This window comes from Pristiophorus japonicus, chromosome 9 (genome assembly GCF_044704955.1).
Source record: "Pristiophorus japonicus isolate sPriJap1 chromosome 9, sPriJap1.hap1, whole genome shotgun sequence".
In the NCBI taxonomy this organism is placed as follows: Eukaryota; Metazoa; Chordata; class Chondrichthyes; family Pristiophoridae; genus Pristiophorus; species Pristiophorus japonicus.
In genome coordinates this window covers 30,848,616-30,864,848 of record NC_091985.1, presented here as the reverse complement: position 1 = coordinate 30,864,848, position 16,233 = coordinate 30,848,616, and the positions used below count along the sequence as shown (strand labels likewise).

The following is a 16,233-nucleotide window of genomic DNA, read 5'->3' as shown; positions in this document are numbered from 1 at the left end:
CCTTCTTTCCCACAATAATGACATTTTCCGGGTAATTTTCCTAATGACTGTTTATCGGAATCCTGGGATTTCCATCCCATAGCCTGTACAGCTCGGACTTTAGCTCCCATATCCCGATCTAATTGGTTACATCGATCCACCAATGCTGCAAAGGTAGTTCCTCTACCTTCCCAGTCCGGTAACACTACCTTAAGCATTTTGGACAGTTCTGGCTTTAGACCTGCCACAAAAGCTGCTTTCAGGGGTCCAAACACTTGTTCATCCATTTCCTCATCCGTATTATTCATACCCGAATGTTCTAGCCACGTGCATCTAAACCGCTCGTCATACTCCAGGACCTCCTCTGTTCCTTTCTGTTGGGAGGCTGCAATTTTTCCCCAGTCTGTCTAAGCTGGACTGAAGGCTTGCAGCCAGTGTTTAATTGCCTCCCATCCTGCATCTAATTCTTGCTCATCCTGCCCCAAAGCTTCTTCTACCTTGTCGTTCAATTTTCTTCCCTGTGTTTTTGGCACCATTATGGTCAAAATTTGCACTCCGTCCCAGGGATGAAGTTGATATATATTTCTTAAGCGGTCCAATTGGTCCCACGTTTTTACTCCCCCTTTCTTTGGATTGGGCAATTCCTTGGACCATTTATCAATTTTCTCTGGGTCTGCCAGATCATGAACTAAGTATTTTTCGTACACCCTTTTCCTCGTTTTTTTAGTTCCGCCCTCATCCGCAGTCTCTTCTGATTTGACTACAACTCGTCTTTTTTTAAACGGGGCAAAGCGCACCCCTAATTCTTCATCCTCCGAACCTGTATCGTCGGAGGATTCAGAATCCGTATCTATTCCTCGGTCGTGTCTTCGGGTTTGTGCTTTTAATTTATCCAAACATGGGTACCCTGGGAATTGACCGATACATTTTCCTTTTCCTATTACTGTCTCTTGACCTAATGATTTTTTCCATTCTTTAATTTCACCTTTAATATCTTTAACTTCCGCTTCCAGCTTTTCAAGTTCAAGTTTTTTCTGTTGCAGCTGTGCACAAACTGCTTGCAATTGATCCTTTGTACTGGTCAGTTCTCGATCATGTTGGGAACGCATTATAATTTCATTCCGGTTTCGGATCTTTCCCATAACAGCTAGGGACCATCTTGTTCGCTCTTTATTTTTCAAACGGGTCGTTTTTCCCCAGACCTTTTTAATCTCGTCCAAGGACCATTGTCCTTTGGAAGTTCCGTACTTTTGTTCGATCTTAATATAGGTTTTAGATAAGTTGAATTGTTGCTCTATGTATTCTTTCAACTGTTCGAGAATTAAATCTAGCGAAACTTCAGGTGGTGCTTGCCCACCTTTAACAGTTGTAGGCAATTCTTTGCTCTTATCTCCTGCTGCCATAATACTGATTTCTTTACTGGGGTCTCGAGTCGTAGGCTTTCTAGCTGATCAATAGGTCGGTGATTAATTAACTAACACACCGCCGAAGTTTGGACGTCTATGAGACCTCGAGCCGACTACCAACCGGAGGGTTCGCAAACCGGAGCCTTTCGGAATCGCGTAGAAGGAGAGGCGAATTTAGACTTTTGACCGAGGACTTTTATAAAGAGGAGTCCTTACCTCAGTATGTAGGTCCAATGTCCAAAATTCAGTTTCTTTCCTCAGCGATCCTGTTCGTGACGCCAAAATTGTTAGATCTCTTAATTTCCAATGAAATACGAACTCCGATTGTAGTTTTAATGTCACTTTATTTCTTGGCAGACAGCAACAAGCTCTTGGCTTTAAGCCAGGTCTTTGTCCTTCTGCGACCACATGGTCAAAATGGCTGTACTTATACCTGGATCAGTTTACAGAAAAGAACTCGCCTTCTTTGACCTTATTGGCTCAATTAATAGTCTTTTAACCTTTTAATTGGCTTGCTACCCAAAGTCCTAAAATGTCAAGTTGATTGATGACTTAATGCAACATGCTGAACTGCACGTAGCAGCCTTGACTTGGGGGTCTGTGAATTTTCACAGTCTGTTTAAATGCAACCTGTTTGAATTCTCTATCACCTAACCCTAACTTTTTTTAAAAATCGGCAATGTTTTTTCTTTCAAAAATATGTATAACAACTTTAATTTCTATTAGTGTATTGTGTGAGGTGTTTTTAAATGTTTTATGTGGTGTTTGTGCCTTTTGGCGTTTTTCTCATTCGTAGTAATAGGAGCTTCGTAATTTACAAAACTCCTATTGCAATGAATGAGAAAATACTTAGCCTGTGATTGGGCGTCCAGGCACATGTGACTCCTGCGCAAGTCCCTACGAGCACGCGCTGCGATGCACAGGGAGAGGAGGCCTGTGGACCGGAATTTCGAGCGGGCATAGCAGCTTCGGGTAAGTGTGCATTTTGTGTCTATTATTTAGTGCTTTGCCTGAGGGAAGTCCTCGAGAGGAATTTCTGCCCCAAAGTTTTTTTAGTACTGTATTTCTAGGGGCTATTTATGATTTATTAAACCATTCTTTTTTGGGGTTAAGAAATTAACTATTTAATACATACAATGTACATTTCTTTTCACAGAATGGATGTTCTTTGCGGATGTTGAATCCTCAGACATTTTCCGGCACTGTTTGGAATATACTATCTATCCTTCAGGAGTCTTTTGGGTGTATGGTTGGGGCTAATATGCAAGTATCTGTATTTTTCTGCTTTTGTGTCAGTATCTGTAATAAATGAGTGGAAATTTCCCGTACAAATCTGTTAAAAAGGGAAATTTCAGGAAAGCAAACCAAAATATGTATATTTAAATACCTAATGGTCACTACTTCAAAAGTAAAATTATTGTGTTAAGTGTTATGTGACAAGATGCTATACAAATTCAAACATTAATGTAGTTTTGATTCAGGATGTTGAATGATTGAAGGTAAAATATTGGATTTTTACATGGAAAGGGATCTTTTTTCTGTTCTAACCTTCCAAAAAGGTACTTGCAGTGGGATTTGCAATAGATTATTGTGATTTCACCAATTACCATTGAGCTCAATATCTAAGAAAATGCAATGCTGTTTTACAAACAAGAATTGCTTTTTCCATCTTGCTCTTTGTCCACATTTCCCCTACCACCTCAACACAACTAAATATAGCAAGTCAGCCCATGCATCTCATCAACATGATAAGCATGGGGAAAATACTCACCCATATTTTTATTGCTTTTGTTTCTCTCTTCAAGGTCCCTATAATCGGTGGTGTAATATTGTTTAATAAATGGAATTGAGACAATCAGATATTTAGCCTCTTTTTCTTTAAATAAAATATTCTAAATAATTATTTGAAAACCGATGGCTTCTGTGTGTGTTGCCTTGGCTTCTCGGTCTTTTGTGCCTAGTCTTTTTCTTATAGACTAGCAAATGAAGTTACTCCTGGAACTGAAATGAACTCAGCATTTTACCTTGCCACACAGATTTGTTTCAAACAGAAATAATTAGTTGAATTGAATAAACTGAGACACTGCTTCTGTATTTTATTTTATAAAAAGTAATATAATTACATTTTTGGGACTACAGGTACTGCCAAGTTATTTTTCATTCAGTTCCCAATGATGGAAATTTATTATCCACTGGGAATTTCTAAAACTGCCAAATTCTGTTTGAATGAATAGGCTTTTGAGCTGTCGTGAAAACATTTTTATATTGTTATTGTTTTCTTGTGGAAGTTATCTGACTCCTCCTGGGACCCAGGGATTTGCACCACACTACGACGACATTGAAGCATTTGTGATTCAGCTGGAAGGAAAAAAGAACTGGCGTGTCTATGATCCTAGGTATGTAAAATACCCTTTGTCCATAGACATTGCAATGGCTGCCACCGAGAGCTCGTTCGCCTAAAGGCACATAGCATTTCTACCCCTGTAACTAACCCTTTTGTTTTTTTTCACCAGCTCTCATTTCACATCTTTAATTGGGGTGGAGGTCTATAGAACGTACTTTGTATTTCAAGATACCCCCTTCCCAATTACATACTTTCTCAAGTCATGATATATTTATATTGATAAAGTAGTTATAAAAGTCTTGACTGTCATTTCAAAAATTAATCGCCTATAGAAACCCAACAGGTTTCTGTATCTCATTGTTGGTCCACACCAGTGTTGTTGCTGATGGAGAGCATCCCAGAGTACCTCTGTTGAAAGCAACGGGGACTTGCTTTTTATAAACAAAATGTAGTCACTAGACCCGAGATGGCATTCCCATCCCTGCTACCTAGAAAAATGGGAGAACAAAGCTGCTTTTACAAACCGTTACATGTGTCTTATGACCACTGTTATATTTTCAGTACAACTCACAAACACACTCACAGCCTTAAGATGGCAGAACACTCCAGAACTCTAGTCAGGTGACGTGTTCCCCCTTTATTTGTACACAGCACTGGAGTCCACAGTGTAATATATATATTACACTTCTCCCTCCTTAATGAAGAAGTAATTATAACAAACAATCATCATACATACACATGGTTATACATAACAAAAGATATGGACTTATTTTGCCTTATTTACAAATCAAGCTTAGCTACTTGTTTTCTGTTTCGAAGAGGATACCTTTGCTCTCGAACTGAACCTTCCAAACATGATGTCGAATTTAAACTCATTGGAGGCTGATCCTGAGGAAAGTTTTCCTCCAAGTGATGTCCTTGATTTCCATTTGAACTCTCTCTCTTATTCTACCTCTATCAAAGTAACTGCGTGCAAAACTTTTGGTCAAGCACATTCCCAGGTGCTGGTCGTGGAGGTCTCCTAATAATTTTGACCTGAATTTATTTGGTATAACCACTCTTGCACCCCAAATGATACAATCTTTATTGACTGATGATTCATTCCTACGAATGAAGATTGGATGAATATCTTTGTCTGTTACCTGGTTTGGCCAGCCATTTGCAATATACTCATACACCTTTGACATAACTGGGTCACGTTTGGTTGCTCTCCCAATCTCTTCAGCTGTGACTGGTAGTTCATCAATGTATGAAAAATAAAACACTTCTTCCCTATCGGGTGTAACTTGTGATCAGGAAGGCAATCTAGACATAGCATCAGCATACTGTAATCAGCTGATCGACTGTATTCAATATCATGTATATGCTGCCAAAATCAAAGCCCATCTCTGCATTCGGCTGCAGCTAATGTTGGAACTGGGGACTTTGGATGGAGGATTGCTGTCAGGGGCTTATGGTCCGTAATGATGGTAAACTTAATGACCATACAAGTATTTGTGGAACTTCTTGACCCCAAAAATTAATGCCAAAGCTTCCCTTTCGATTTGCGCATAATTACGCTCACTGGCCCTGAGAGTGCGTGAAGCAAAAGCAATTGGTCTCTCCTCCCCAATATGTAGTACATGAGAGATCACTGCCCCAACTCCATACGGAGAAGCATCACATGCTAGCTTTATCTTCTTAGATACGTCATAATGAACTAACATGGTGCTCTCTACCAATTTGCTTTTGCGCTCCTTGAATGCTGTGTCGCATTCTTCTGACCACTTCCAATGGACCTGTTTTTTTAGTAGTTCATTCAGTGGATGTAATACCGTAGCCAAATTTGGTAGGAACTTCCCATAATAGTTCAAAAGACCCAAAAATGATCGAAGTTCAGTGACATTCCTGGGAGTGGGTGCCTTTCTGATTGCATCCAGCTTTCCTTTGGTTGGATGTAAACCATCTTGGTCTACTCTGTACCCTGAGTACTCCACGGAGTTTTGAAATAACTCAGACTTGCGAGCAGACACTCGTACACTGTGCTTATCTAGCTGATTATTCATAATAATATGTTATTATGAATTTGCCTATTTGGTGCTAAAATTAGTATGTGATCTAAATAACATACTACCCCTTCAATACCTTGCAAAATCTGGTTCATCACCCCTTGGAATATGGCAGGGGCGGAAGACACTCCAAACGGTAACCTATTAAATTGATATAGGCCTAGATGAGTATTTATAGTCAAACATGACTTGGACTCCTCATCTAGTTCAAGCTGTAAGTAGGCATTCGTAAGATCCAGTTTTGAGAAGATCTGACCACCTGTCAGTGTTGTGAATAAATCTACATTTGGCAATGTATTGGGGAGGATTACCCTCTAGAACCTGGTTTACGGTTACTTTATAATCACCACATAATCTTACCTTACCATCGGACTTCAGTACAACAGCAATTACATAGATCTTAGAAATAATGTTCTCAGTCTCTAGTCTTTTGCGTTCTTGCTCAACTTTCTCCTTGAGTGCATACTACCCCTTCAGCTTGAACTAGATGAGGAGTCCAAGTCATGTTTGACTATAAATACTCATCTAGGCCTATATCAATTTAATAGGCTACCGTTTGGAGTGTCTTCCGCCCCTGCCATATTCCATGGGGTAATGAACCAGATTTTGCAAGGTATTGAAGGGGTAGTATGCACTCAAGGAACGTGGCTTGCAGTAAACCGATCTGGCGTCCTTCTCTACCCTGAGACTCACCTTGAAGCCTTGGATCGGACTGCCTGTTTCAAAGAACACCTTTGGATAATTCTTGATGACATCATCCTTTGATGCTCATTTCAACATGAAAAATCTCACTCCAATCCAGCTTCAGTGATCCCAACCAATTTCTTCCTAGTAAGGCAGGCTTGTCTCCTGCCACTACTAATAGAGGCAAGCTCTGAAATTGATACTTGTATTTCACCGGTACGTTGATACGACCTACCACAGGAATGTTCTCTCCCGAGTAGCCTCGCAGCTCTATCTTGGATTTTTCCAATGGGAAATTACGCAATTTGTTGAGGTATAGCAACTCTGGTACTACACTTACGGATGCACCAGTGTCGATTTCCATGGGTATCTTGGTTCCTGCAACATCTATGTGGATGATACTTTTTGAATTGCTGTTAGTTAACCTCATGCTCCTGATGATGTGTAGCTCTAAAACCTCCTCATCCTGTTGTTGTTCTTCCATGCTATGTCGTCTCTGGGGATTTCTACTTATAGCTTTGAAAGCTGGTTTACCCTTCAGTCGACATGCCTTCGCAATATGCCCAGTTTTCCTGCAGATGAAACACTTTGCCTTCACATATGGGCAACTTTGACCAATGTGTTATCCCAGGCACCGATAGCATGACTTCAATGCTCTGTTACCATTGCCTGTTGCTAAGACCTTGGGGGGCCCAACGGCCTTTTACTTTTAACCTGCGGGCGATTAACCTCGGTTGGCTGACGACTGGAAATAGCATGACATTTTCGGAAATATTGGTCGGCCATGTCCATTGACTTAGCTGTCTGACAAGCTAAATTAAAAATCAAGTTAGGAGTTGTCAATAAGTTTCTGAACGCATCATTTTTCATCCCACAAACAAAGCGGTCACGCAATGCTCGGTCCTGAAAGTTTCCGAAAATACAGTGAATAGATAGCTTTTTTAATGCTACAATGTACTCGGATATTTTCTTCGATTAACTGATCTCGTATTCCGAAACGATAACTTTCAGCAATTTCCAGGGGCTCAGGACTGTAGTGCTGAATCTGCTTAAGAGTAGTGTCCTTTGGCTTGACAGGTACAAGCAAATCTTTCAGGGTTTCATACACCTCGGGCCCTGCTTCAGTTAAGAAAATCGCCCATTGTCTTTCCAACACTACCCGGTTATGGTTTTCATCATTGGGGACTTTGATATTATTTGCGATGAAAAACATTTCTAGCCAATCCACATGCGCTTCGAAACTTTCACAGTCGCGTTGAAACTCTCTCAAATGCGCTATTATTCCCATCTGGACTCTGGCAGTTCAGACAAGTGTGCTTGTAATTTACCTTGGATTTGTAGCTGTTAATCAAAACCGAGAAGCTCTCAAAGTCTCTGTTGGCTGGCTGAATCCTCCACCAACAAAAATTGCAGCTTTTTTCCCCCCAATTATCCCATTCTTATCACCATTGTTATATCTTCAGTACAACTCTCCAACACTCTCGCAGCCTTAAGATGGCAGAACACTCCGGAACTCTAGTCAGCTGACCTGTTCACAAGAACATAAGAATTAGGAACAGGAGTAGGCCATTTAGCCCCTCGAGCCTGTTCCGCCATTCAATAACACCATGGCTGATCTGGCCGTGGACTCAGCTCCACTTACCCGCCCTCTCCCCGTAACCCTTAATTCCCTTATTGGTTAAAAATCTATCTATCTGTGACTTGAATACATTGAATGAGCTAGCCTCAACTGCTTCCTTGGGCAGAGAATTCCACAGATTCACAACCCTCTGGGAGAAGAAATTCCTTCTCAACTCGGTTTTAAATTGGCTCCCCCGTATTTTGAGGCTGTGCCCCCTAGTTCTAGTCTCCCCTACCAGTGGAAACAACCTCTCTGCCTCTAACCTGTCTATCCCTTTCATGATTTTAAATGTTTCTATAAGATCACCCCTCAGCCTTCTGAACTCCAACGAGTAAAGACCCAGTCTACTCAATCTATCATCATAAGGTAACCCCCTCATCTCTGGAATCAGCCAATGTAGCGTCTCTGTACCCCCTCCAAAACCAGTATATTCTTCCTTAAGTAAGGTGACCAAAACTGCACGCAGTACTCCAGGTGTGGCCTTACCAATACCCTATACAGTTGCAGCAGGACCTCCCTACTTTTGTACTCCATCCCTCTTGCAATGAAGGCCAACATTCCATTCGCCTTCCTGATTACCTGCTGCACCTGCAAACTAACATTTTGGGATTCATGCACAAGGACCTCCAGGTCCCTCTGCACCTCAGCATGTTGTAATTTCTCCCCATTCAAATAATATTCCCTTTTACTGTGTTTTTTCCCCCAAGGTGGATGACCTCACACTTTCCGACATTGTATTCCATCTGCCAAACCTTAGCCCATTCGCTTAACCTATCTAAATCTCTTTGCAGCCTCTGTGTGTCCTCTACACAACCCGCTTTCCCGATAATCTTAGTGTCATCTGCAAATTTTGTTACACTACACTCTGTCCCCTCTTCCAAGTCATCTATGTATATTGTAAACAGTTGTGGTCCCAGCACCGATCCCTGTGGCACACCACTAACCACCGATTTCCAACCTGAAAAGGACCCATTTATCCTGACTCTCTGCTTTCTGTTCGCCAGCCAATTCTCTATCCATGCCAATACATTTCCTCTGACTCCGCGTACCTCTATCTTCTGCAGTAACCTTTTGTGTGGCACCTTATCGAATGCCTTTTGGAAATCTAAATACACCACATCCATCGGTACACCTCTATCCACCATGCTCGTTATATCCTCAAAGAATTCCAGTAAATTAGTTAAACATGATTTCCCCTTCATGAATCCATGCTGCGTCTGCTTGATTGCACTATTCCTATCTAGATGCCCCGCTATTTCTTCCTTAATGATAGTTTCAAGCATTTTCCCCACTACAGATATTAAACTAACCGGCCTACAGTTACCTGCCTTTTGTCTGCCCCCTTTTTTAAACAGAGGCGTTACATCAGCTGCTTTCCAATCCGCTGGTACCTCCCCAGAGTCCATAGAATTTTGGTAGATTATAACGAATGCATCTGCTATAACTTCCGCCATCTCTTTTAATACCCTGGGATGCATTTCATTTGTTTGTTCCCCCTTTATTTGTTCACAACACTGGCTGCAGTGCCACAGGAGTCCACAGGTGGAGCTATATATATTACAACCACATCATATTAAATTATACTACACAGCTTTTTTGGAGTAGAGGGACAGTCATCATACAAGAGTAATTTATTAATCTCCTTTAAATTCCTATCGGAGAAGATAGGAGTGATAGTGGCTCACTTGAAAGCCATTTTTTATACTGCCTTGTAAAAAGCTACTGTGTGGAGTAAAACTGTGACCCAGGATGACTTATCTTTTCCTGTGGGAAGACCCTGGCCTCTATGCAGGGTGTATGTATGCTCTAAATAATTTTGTAAATAGAGAAAAAACCACAAACCCACAATGACATTATGCTTCAGACTAATATCGCTAGGCTTACTATAATGCATGGATGTTTCAAATGATTATTGTGCTTTTTTGGTGCCAATATGTGTTCAATCATTGCATTCACAGATCAAATGAAGAAATTCTTCCATCTGTTTCAAGCCGTGAGTACTTTCAGAAAACTGTATTCAGCTCTGTTTCATATTTCTATGTGTGTTGTGGAGGCATTTTACACTAACGACTGCCCTTAATGTAAATAATTGTGATTCTTCTTTGCCGTCTGCCCCAGGTAACTTTAGTCAGCAGGAGCTGGGCAATCCTATTATGGATACTGTGCTCGAAGCTGGGGACATGCTGTATTTTCCTAGAGGCTTTGTCCACCAAGCAACCTCCACATCTGAGGTTCATTCGCTCCACATCACTATTTCAACTTATCAGAAGAACACTTGGGGCGATCTGCTACGTAAAGTAGGTAGATATTTCTAAAATGTATTTAAGAGTACTGCATGCAGGAGATTGTTTGTTCTGTGACAAAGCATTTCATAACTGAGTCCCGTGTACTTCAGTTTCTAAGTAATCCTATTTAAATGTTCTCCATTTCACAGCTGACCAGTGGATTGAACCTGCTGGGGTGATGATGGCTGGTGGGTCAATTTCAAAAGCACCCCATACGTTGTGAAAATGTTAACCATTTTCTAATATGTGATGAAAGGTATCTTGATGAGGAATTTGCTGTCTTTTCCCCCAGTGATTATCCCCTCAAGGTGGCTGACTTCAGCTAGCCTAATGGCCAAGTGCCTAAATCCATCATATAGTGTGATCTGCGGGCACACACCTCAGTATAGCTTTAGGTTCAGCTCTTCATTTGTACTGAGTTGACCAATATCAATGATGTACTCCAATTGGAGTCTGAGTACATTAAAATGGGGGGGGGTGGTGGTGTTGGGAGGGGTGGCACTGGTAAAGGTTGGTGCTCTCAAATCTTGGCTTATTGGTCTCAGTTTTTGCATGTGCAAGTATAGAATAGGATTTGCTGATGCGGCTTCCATGATAGAAAAGCTTGCAAACATTCACTCTCCAGTTTCACACCTGAATAATGGCCATGTAGATGAGATACTGGGAGCAGCTGTTAGCTAGACTGTTTCCTGCACTCTTCAGCTCAAAAAAGATTTGCACCATGACTTGCTGGAATTGCGAGCTGACAACGACGTGACATGGGCATCTGAGACCTTAGTGAGCAGACAGAGAGAGACCATCAGTGTATCTCCTTAACCAATGAGATTTAAAGATCGAGAAAGGAGCAGGAACGACGGAGGAGGAGGGTGAATTAAGTGTGGGTCAATTCACGTCAAATCAGGTACAGAAAGACAGCGAGAGAAGTATTGGATTAAGAGAGGTAAAAAGAGTCGAAGCAAGAGTAAGAAAACAATTTAAATTTTAAAATCTTTTAAGAATTTATTACATGCAGGAATGAAATTGAACAGTTTAAATTGTCCCCTTTCTGGGCCAGAGCGATTGCTTGGCACAAGATTGCAACAGTGATTGCAGATATGCTACAGCAGCTTCCAGTGGCAACAGTGGGCAACTGGAACACTGTTACTTACTTTCTAGACTCTTTGGAGTCTTCATGGATATTCTGGGAGACCGGATTCTATAAAGTAAGCTACGAATCAGTGCCCTGATTCATAACCATTTTTATTATTGTTGCAAACGTCCTAAGTTAACAGTAATGCTGAAATGTTCCATAGCTTCCTGTTTCATTAATGATCATCTGTTCACAGCAAGTAATATTGGGGCAAAGACATGGCACATTTGACCGTTGTTAGATTTCCTGCTCAGTAGGAAGATCTTCTCCAGATGTAACTTTATCTAAATGCAAATGATGTACATGTTTTAAAATGTCTTCACATTGGCATATACAGGTGCAACGTCCCGAATCCGGTCCTCCGAAAACCGGACATGTTGCACATAGCTGATGGAGTCGTCCGGAATTATTGTCCGGAAACGAGACATTTTGAGGCAAAACCCAAAATCCGGCACGGATTCGGTCGAGGATTCGGATTTCAGACTATTGATTTTCTTGTCTGAAATCCGGAAAAATCCCAAACGGATTCGGTCCCGAGGATTCCATATTTCGGATGTTGTATCTATGGGCCCAAGTTTCCACAAGAAAAAAAATGGGCGCCCCTCCGAGCTGGGCGCCCGTTTTTCGCGCCTAAAACGGCGCCTAAAAAATTCCTCGGTATTCTCCACCTACTTACAGGTCCTCTGGCCCTCGGCGCAGCCAGCACGAGCTGTGGGGTGGTGGGGGGGGGAGGGCGGAGCCAGGTCCCGGCGCTGAAAACAGTGCCGGGACCTCTGCACATGCGCGCTACAGTCGGCACGCAAGTGAAGTAGCTCCAGGCGCCGAACTGTGTGGGAGGGGCCCGAAGCACGCAGCCTCTAGCCCTGGCTGAATGGCCTCACGGGCTGCGTGCATGAGGCTCCTCCCACAGCGAGCTCCTGCTCTCTCTCCCCCCACCGCCGACCAGACCCGACCCGAGACCCGCTCTCCTACCCCCCCCCCCCGCCGAGACCCGCTTCCCACCCCGACCCGACACCCGCTCCCCCGCCCTGACCCGACCTGCGCTCCTGTTCCCCGACCCCGACCTCTCCCCCTCTCTCCCTCCCTCCCTCCCTCCCTCCCTCCCTCTCTCTCTCTCTCCCCCTCTCTCTCTCCCCCTCTCTCTCTCTCTCTCTCTCTCTCTCTCTCTCTCCCTCCCCCCCTCTCTCTCCCTCCCTCCCCCCCCCTCTCTCTCTCTCTCTCTCTCTCTCTCTCTCTCTCTCTCTCTCTCTCTCTCTCTCTCTCTCTCTCTCTCCCTCCCTCCCTCCCTCCCTCTCCCTCCCTCCCTCTCTCACTCAGTGGCACGAACGGCTGCAGCATTCTCCCTGGTTGAAGCACTTTCACACAGGTAGGAAGATGGTTTATTTAATCTTTTCTTGGCTTATAAATGTTTACTCAGGTTGGATTTATTTGTATAATATTTGTAGAAGTATAAATAAGGATTTATTGTCGAATTTAATGACTTCCCTTCCCTCCCCCCCCCCACCTCGTTCTGGACGCCTAATTTGTAACCTGCGCCTGATTTTTTAATGTGTAGAACAAGTTTTTTCAGTTCTACAAAAATCTTCACTGGCTCCATTCTACTTTAGTTTGGAGTACGTTTTCACTGTGGAAACTTTCAAATCAGGCGTCAGTGGTCGGACACGCCCCCTTTTGAAGAAAAAATTCTGTTCTAAACTAGAACTGTTCTACCTGACTAGAACTGCAGAAAAAAAAATGTGGAGAATTGCGATTTCTAAAATAGTCCGTTCTCCACCAGTTGCTCCTAAAAATCAGGCGCGAATCATGTGGAAACTTGGGCCCTAAAAGTTGAAGTAATTTGTAAATGTGAACCAGTAGACAGAAGTTTTGAGGGGACATATTTTCCACCATATGTTCATTTATTTTAAAAGCACAGTATCCTTAAAATATGCTTTGTTTTCTGTGTGTTGCAGCTTTTTCCTGGTGCCTTGAACTTGGCTATCGAAGATGATGTAGAATTCCGTGAAGGCTTGCCTCTTGATTACCTAGATTATATGGGAGTGCAGAATTCTGAAAGGGTATTTGTCCACTTATGCTATTCTGTGTTTATGGTTTCATCCTTCTTGGGTTTTATAATAGAAATAATGTTATCGGCAAAGTTTACAAGCCAGTACTAATCTTGTCTTTTGACTAGATACTTCGTAGGAATGGGAGATTTTCCTTTTTCTTTATTTTTTTTTGAGATGTGGACAGCACTGGCAAGGCAGTATTTACTGACGATCTCTAGTTGCCCTGGGTATTGAGAGTTAACCATGTAGTGTGGGACTGGAGTCACATGTAGGCCAGGCAAGGAGGGCATGACCCTTCCCTGAGGATATTAGTGAACAATTGAGGCTTTTTAACAATCCACCAGCTTTCAGTGTCATTTTGCAGTTTACCGTGGTGGGAATTCAATTCACAAGCTCTGGATTTCTAGTGCATTACCATAACCACAAAGTTACCAATGCAATAGTCTGGACCGAAATGCTTCAATTGCTATAACTGTAAAATCAGATTGTAAATGTCCAAATTTTAAAATAAATTGACAATACTACTGGTTCCAGCACATTTCTAAATCCGTTTCCATTTAGCCCTATTTTATATATACAGGTTGAGCGTCCGAAATCCAGAGTTCCAAAATTTGGAATATTCCGGAATCCAGACACCAGGCCGATCCATAGCGGGGTCACCTGGAAACCGTAAAATGTTCCGAAATCTGGACTCCCCCCGCCTCGGCGGCCCAACCTCGCCCCGGTCCTACCTCGCTCCGGCCCTTGGTGGCCCAACCTCGCCCCGGTCCTACCTCGCTCCGGCCCTCGGTGGCCCAACCTCCGCCCCGACTTCGCCCACCCCGACTTCACCTGCCTCGGCCCTCGGCGGCCTGGCCCTCGGCGACCCGACTTCGCCCGCCCCAGCCTGACCTCGCCCCGGCCCCGGCTCCCCTTCTTCCCCCCCCCCCTCTCCCCCTTACCTCGGCTTCCAGACCCCACCTACCTCGACCCAGGCAAAGACGTTCCAAAATCCAGAAATATCCGGAGCAGCCTCGGTCCCAAAGTTTCCGGATTTCGGATGCTCAACCTGTACCTCCTAATCTAATCATACGGCGAGGCCTCGCAAAAGCATAGCCTACTTTTACCAGCGTAAGAATTTTAAGACACACAAAAATAAAATTTAAACGCACATGTTTTTTAAAAATGTATTATGTTTTAGGGGGTTATTCTCATTGATAGTACCTGTAATGGGAACTTGTAAAATCGGAGTTCCCATTACTATTAGAGTCCAGGCCCACATGATTCCAGCTTCTCGGTCCATATCTCGAAGACGGGGGCGCGCTGTGATGTGCGGGAACTGAAGGCCTCCGACTGGAATCAAAGGTGCCTCCGGGAACACCAGGTACTTTCACAAAAGAATTTCGGGTTGGCGGCATTTGTCCGAAGAAAGCCTCCAACTGGAATTTCAGGGCCAATGTTGCAAGCATGAGAGGCTAGTGACTCCTCTCTCACGTGTGTGCAGATGTGAAACCTGCTCAGGAGATCAAAGAAGGTAGGACTAGATTAATGGCAGAATTACCTCTGGGCAAAAAAAAATCCTCCACATCTAGTAGAATGTGTCTGCTGTCAAACTAAGCAATCACAACGAATTTATGTCCTGTAAGAGTTTTCCATAAAACGAGCACCAAGTTAATCTCTCTCCCCCTGTTCTTGCTCTGGATGCATACCTCGTCCTATGGAAAAATCCTCAGTTCTGTTTGCCACATTAGTTGTCAGCAGTGTCTTGCTGCTGGTGCTTTCTGGGAGAAGTTGTCTCATTCTTTGTATAATTTTTTTAACCTTTCTTCGGGTGGACATAACTTTTGTTTTTATTTCCAATGGCAGCCTCAAGGTGTCACTGAGTCTCTATAGTTGCATCTCCAGGACTAAAGCATGTTTTTGTGTCATCCTCTTCTGAAGGGGGGTGCTTTGTGGTACAGTTCCACAAGCCTTAACTACCCTTCAACACCTCCTGTGAGCCTCAAAATTGTTGGGGACAGAGAGAGTAGCTTAGCCATGCCTGATCATAACTGAACGAGCTCAACAGTCAGCAGAACCTAATAGCTGCACTTTTTAATCACTATTTTGCAGACCTTTTTAATAATAAGGATGTTGCTGGTATCCGCCTTACCCGCGCAGGTCCAGGTTTGAAATCCTGCAGCTGCAAACACGTGACTGCATCTGAATTCTCTCTTTCAGGATGATGACCCACGGAGAGATTCATTTAATAAAAAGGTTTTCAATCTGATGAGAAAGTTACTCAAATATGCACCAATTGATGCAGCTGTCGATCAGAAAGCCAAAGATTTTATTCATGATTGTCTACCCCCTGTACTTACAAAAGGTATTTTGTTTATTTTATTAATTGTAGTGTTTTCATGGGAGGGGAAAGAGCAATAATTACAAATTCAGCCTTCTGCCAATGAACAATTATCCAAACAAGGATATCCATGGGAATGCTGTTTCTTTAACATTTTGGCACTTCACCTCGAAGCAACCATGCTTTTCCTACCTCTACTGCATACAAGAGAGACTGTTTTGGGAGCAGTTCTTTTATCTTCCAATGTCATTAGCAGTTCATTTGTTTTGCTGCAAACTAGTACATGTTCACAGTTTTAATTCTTTCATTGTTCCTTCATAAAAAGTGAAAGATGAGAGAAGACTATTTGACCTGTTAAGCTCACCCAGC

General features: G+C 42.9%; 1 protein-coding gene across 7 annotated transcripts in view; it reads left to right on the top strand.

Moving 5' to 3' along the window:
- The window catches only part of riox1 (ribosomal oxygenase 1), a 69,998-nt gene that overhangs the window by 39,163 nt on the left and 14,602 nt on the right, over positions 1-16,233 (top strand). For all 7 annotated transcript variants that reach the window (XR_011594997.1, XR_011594995.1, XR_011594996.1 and 4 more), the window contains exons 6-11: positions 2,542-2,648; positions 3,674-3,781; positions 10,041-10,075; positions 10,201-10,379; positions 13,449-13,553; positions 15,744-15,888. Coding sequence is in view for 4 of the 7 variants with exons in the window: in XM_070889241.1 (XP_070745342.1) it covers positions 2,542-2,648; positions 3,674-3,781; positions 10,041-10,075; positions 10,201-10,379; positions 13,449-13,553; positions 15,744-15,888 (679 nt within the window). In the remaining 3 variants the exon portion in view is untranslated. The remainder of the gene's footprint in view (positions 1-2,541; positions 2,649-3,673; positions 3,782-10,040; positions 10,076-10,200; positions 10,380-13,448; positions 13,554-15,743; positions 15,889-16,233) is intronic.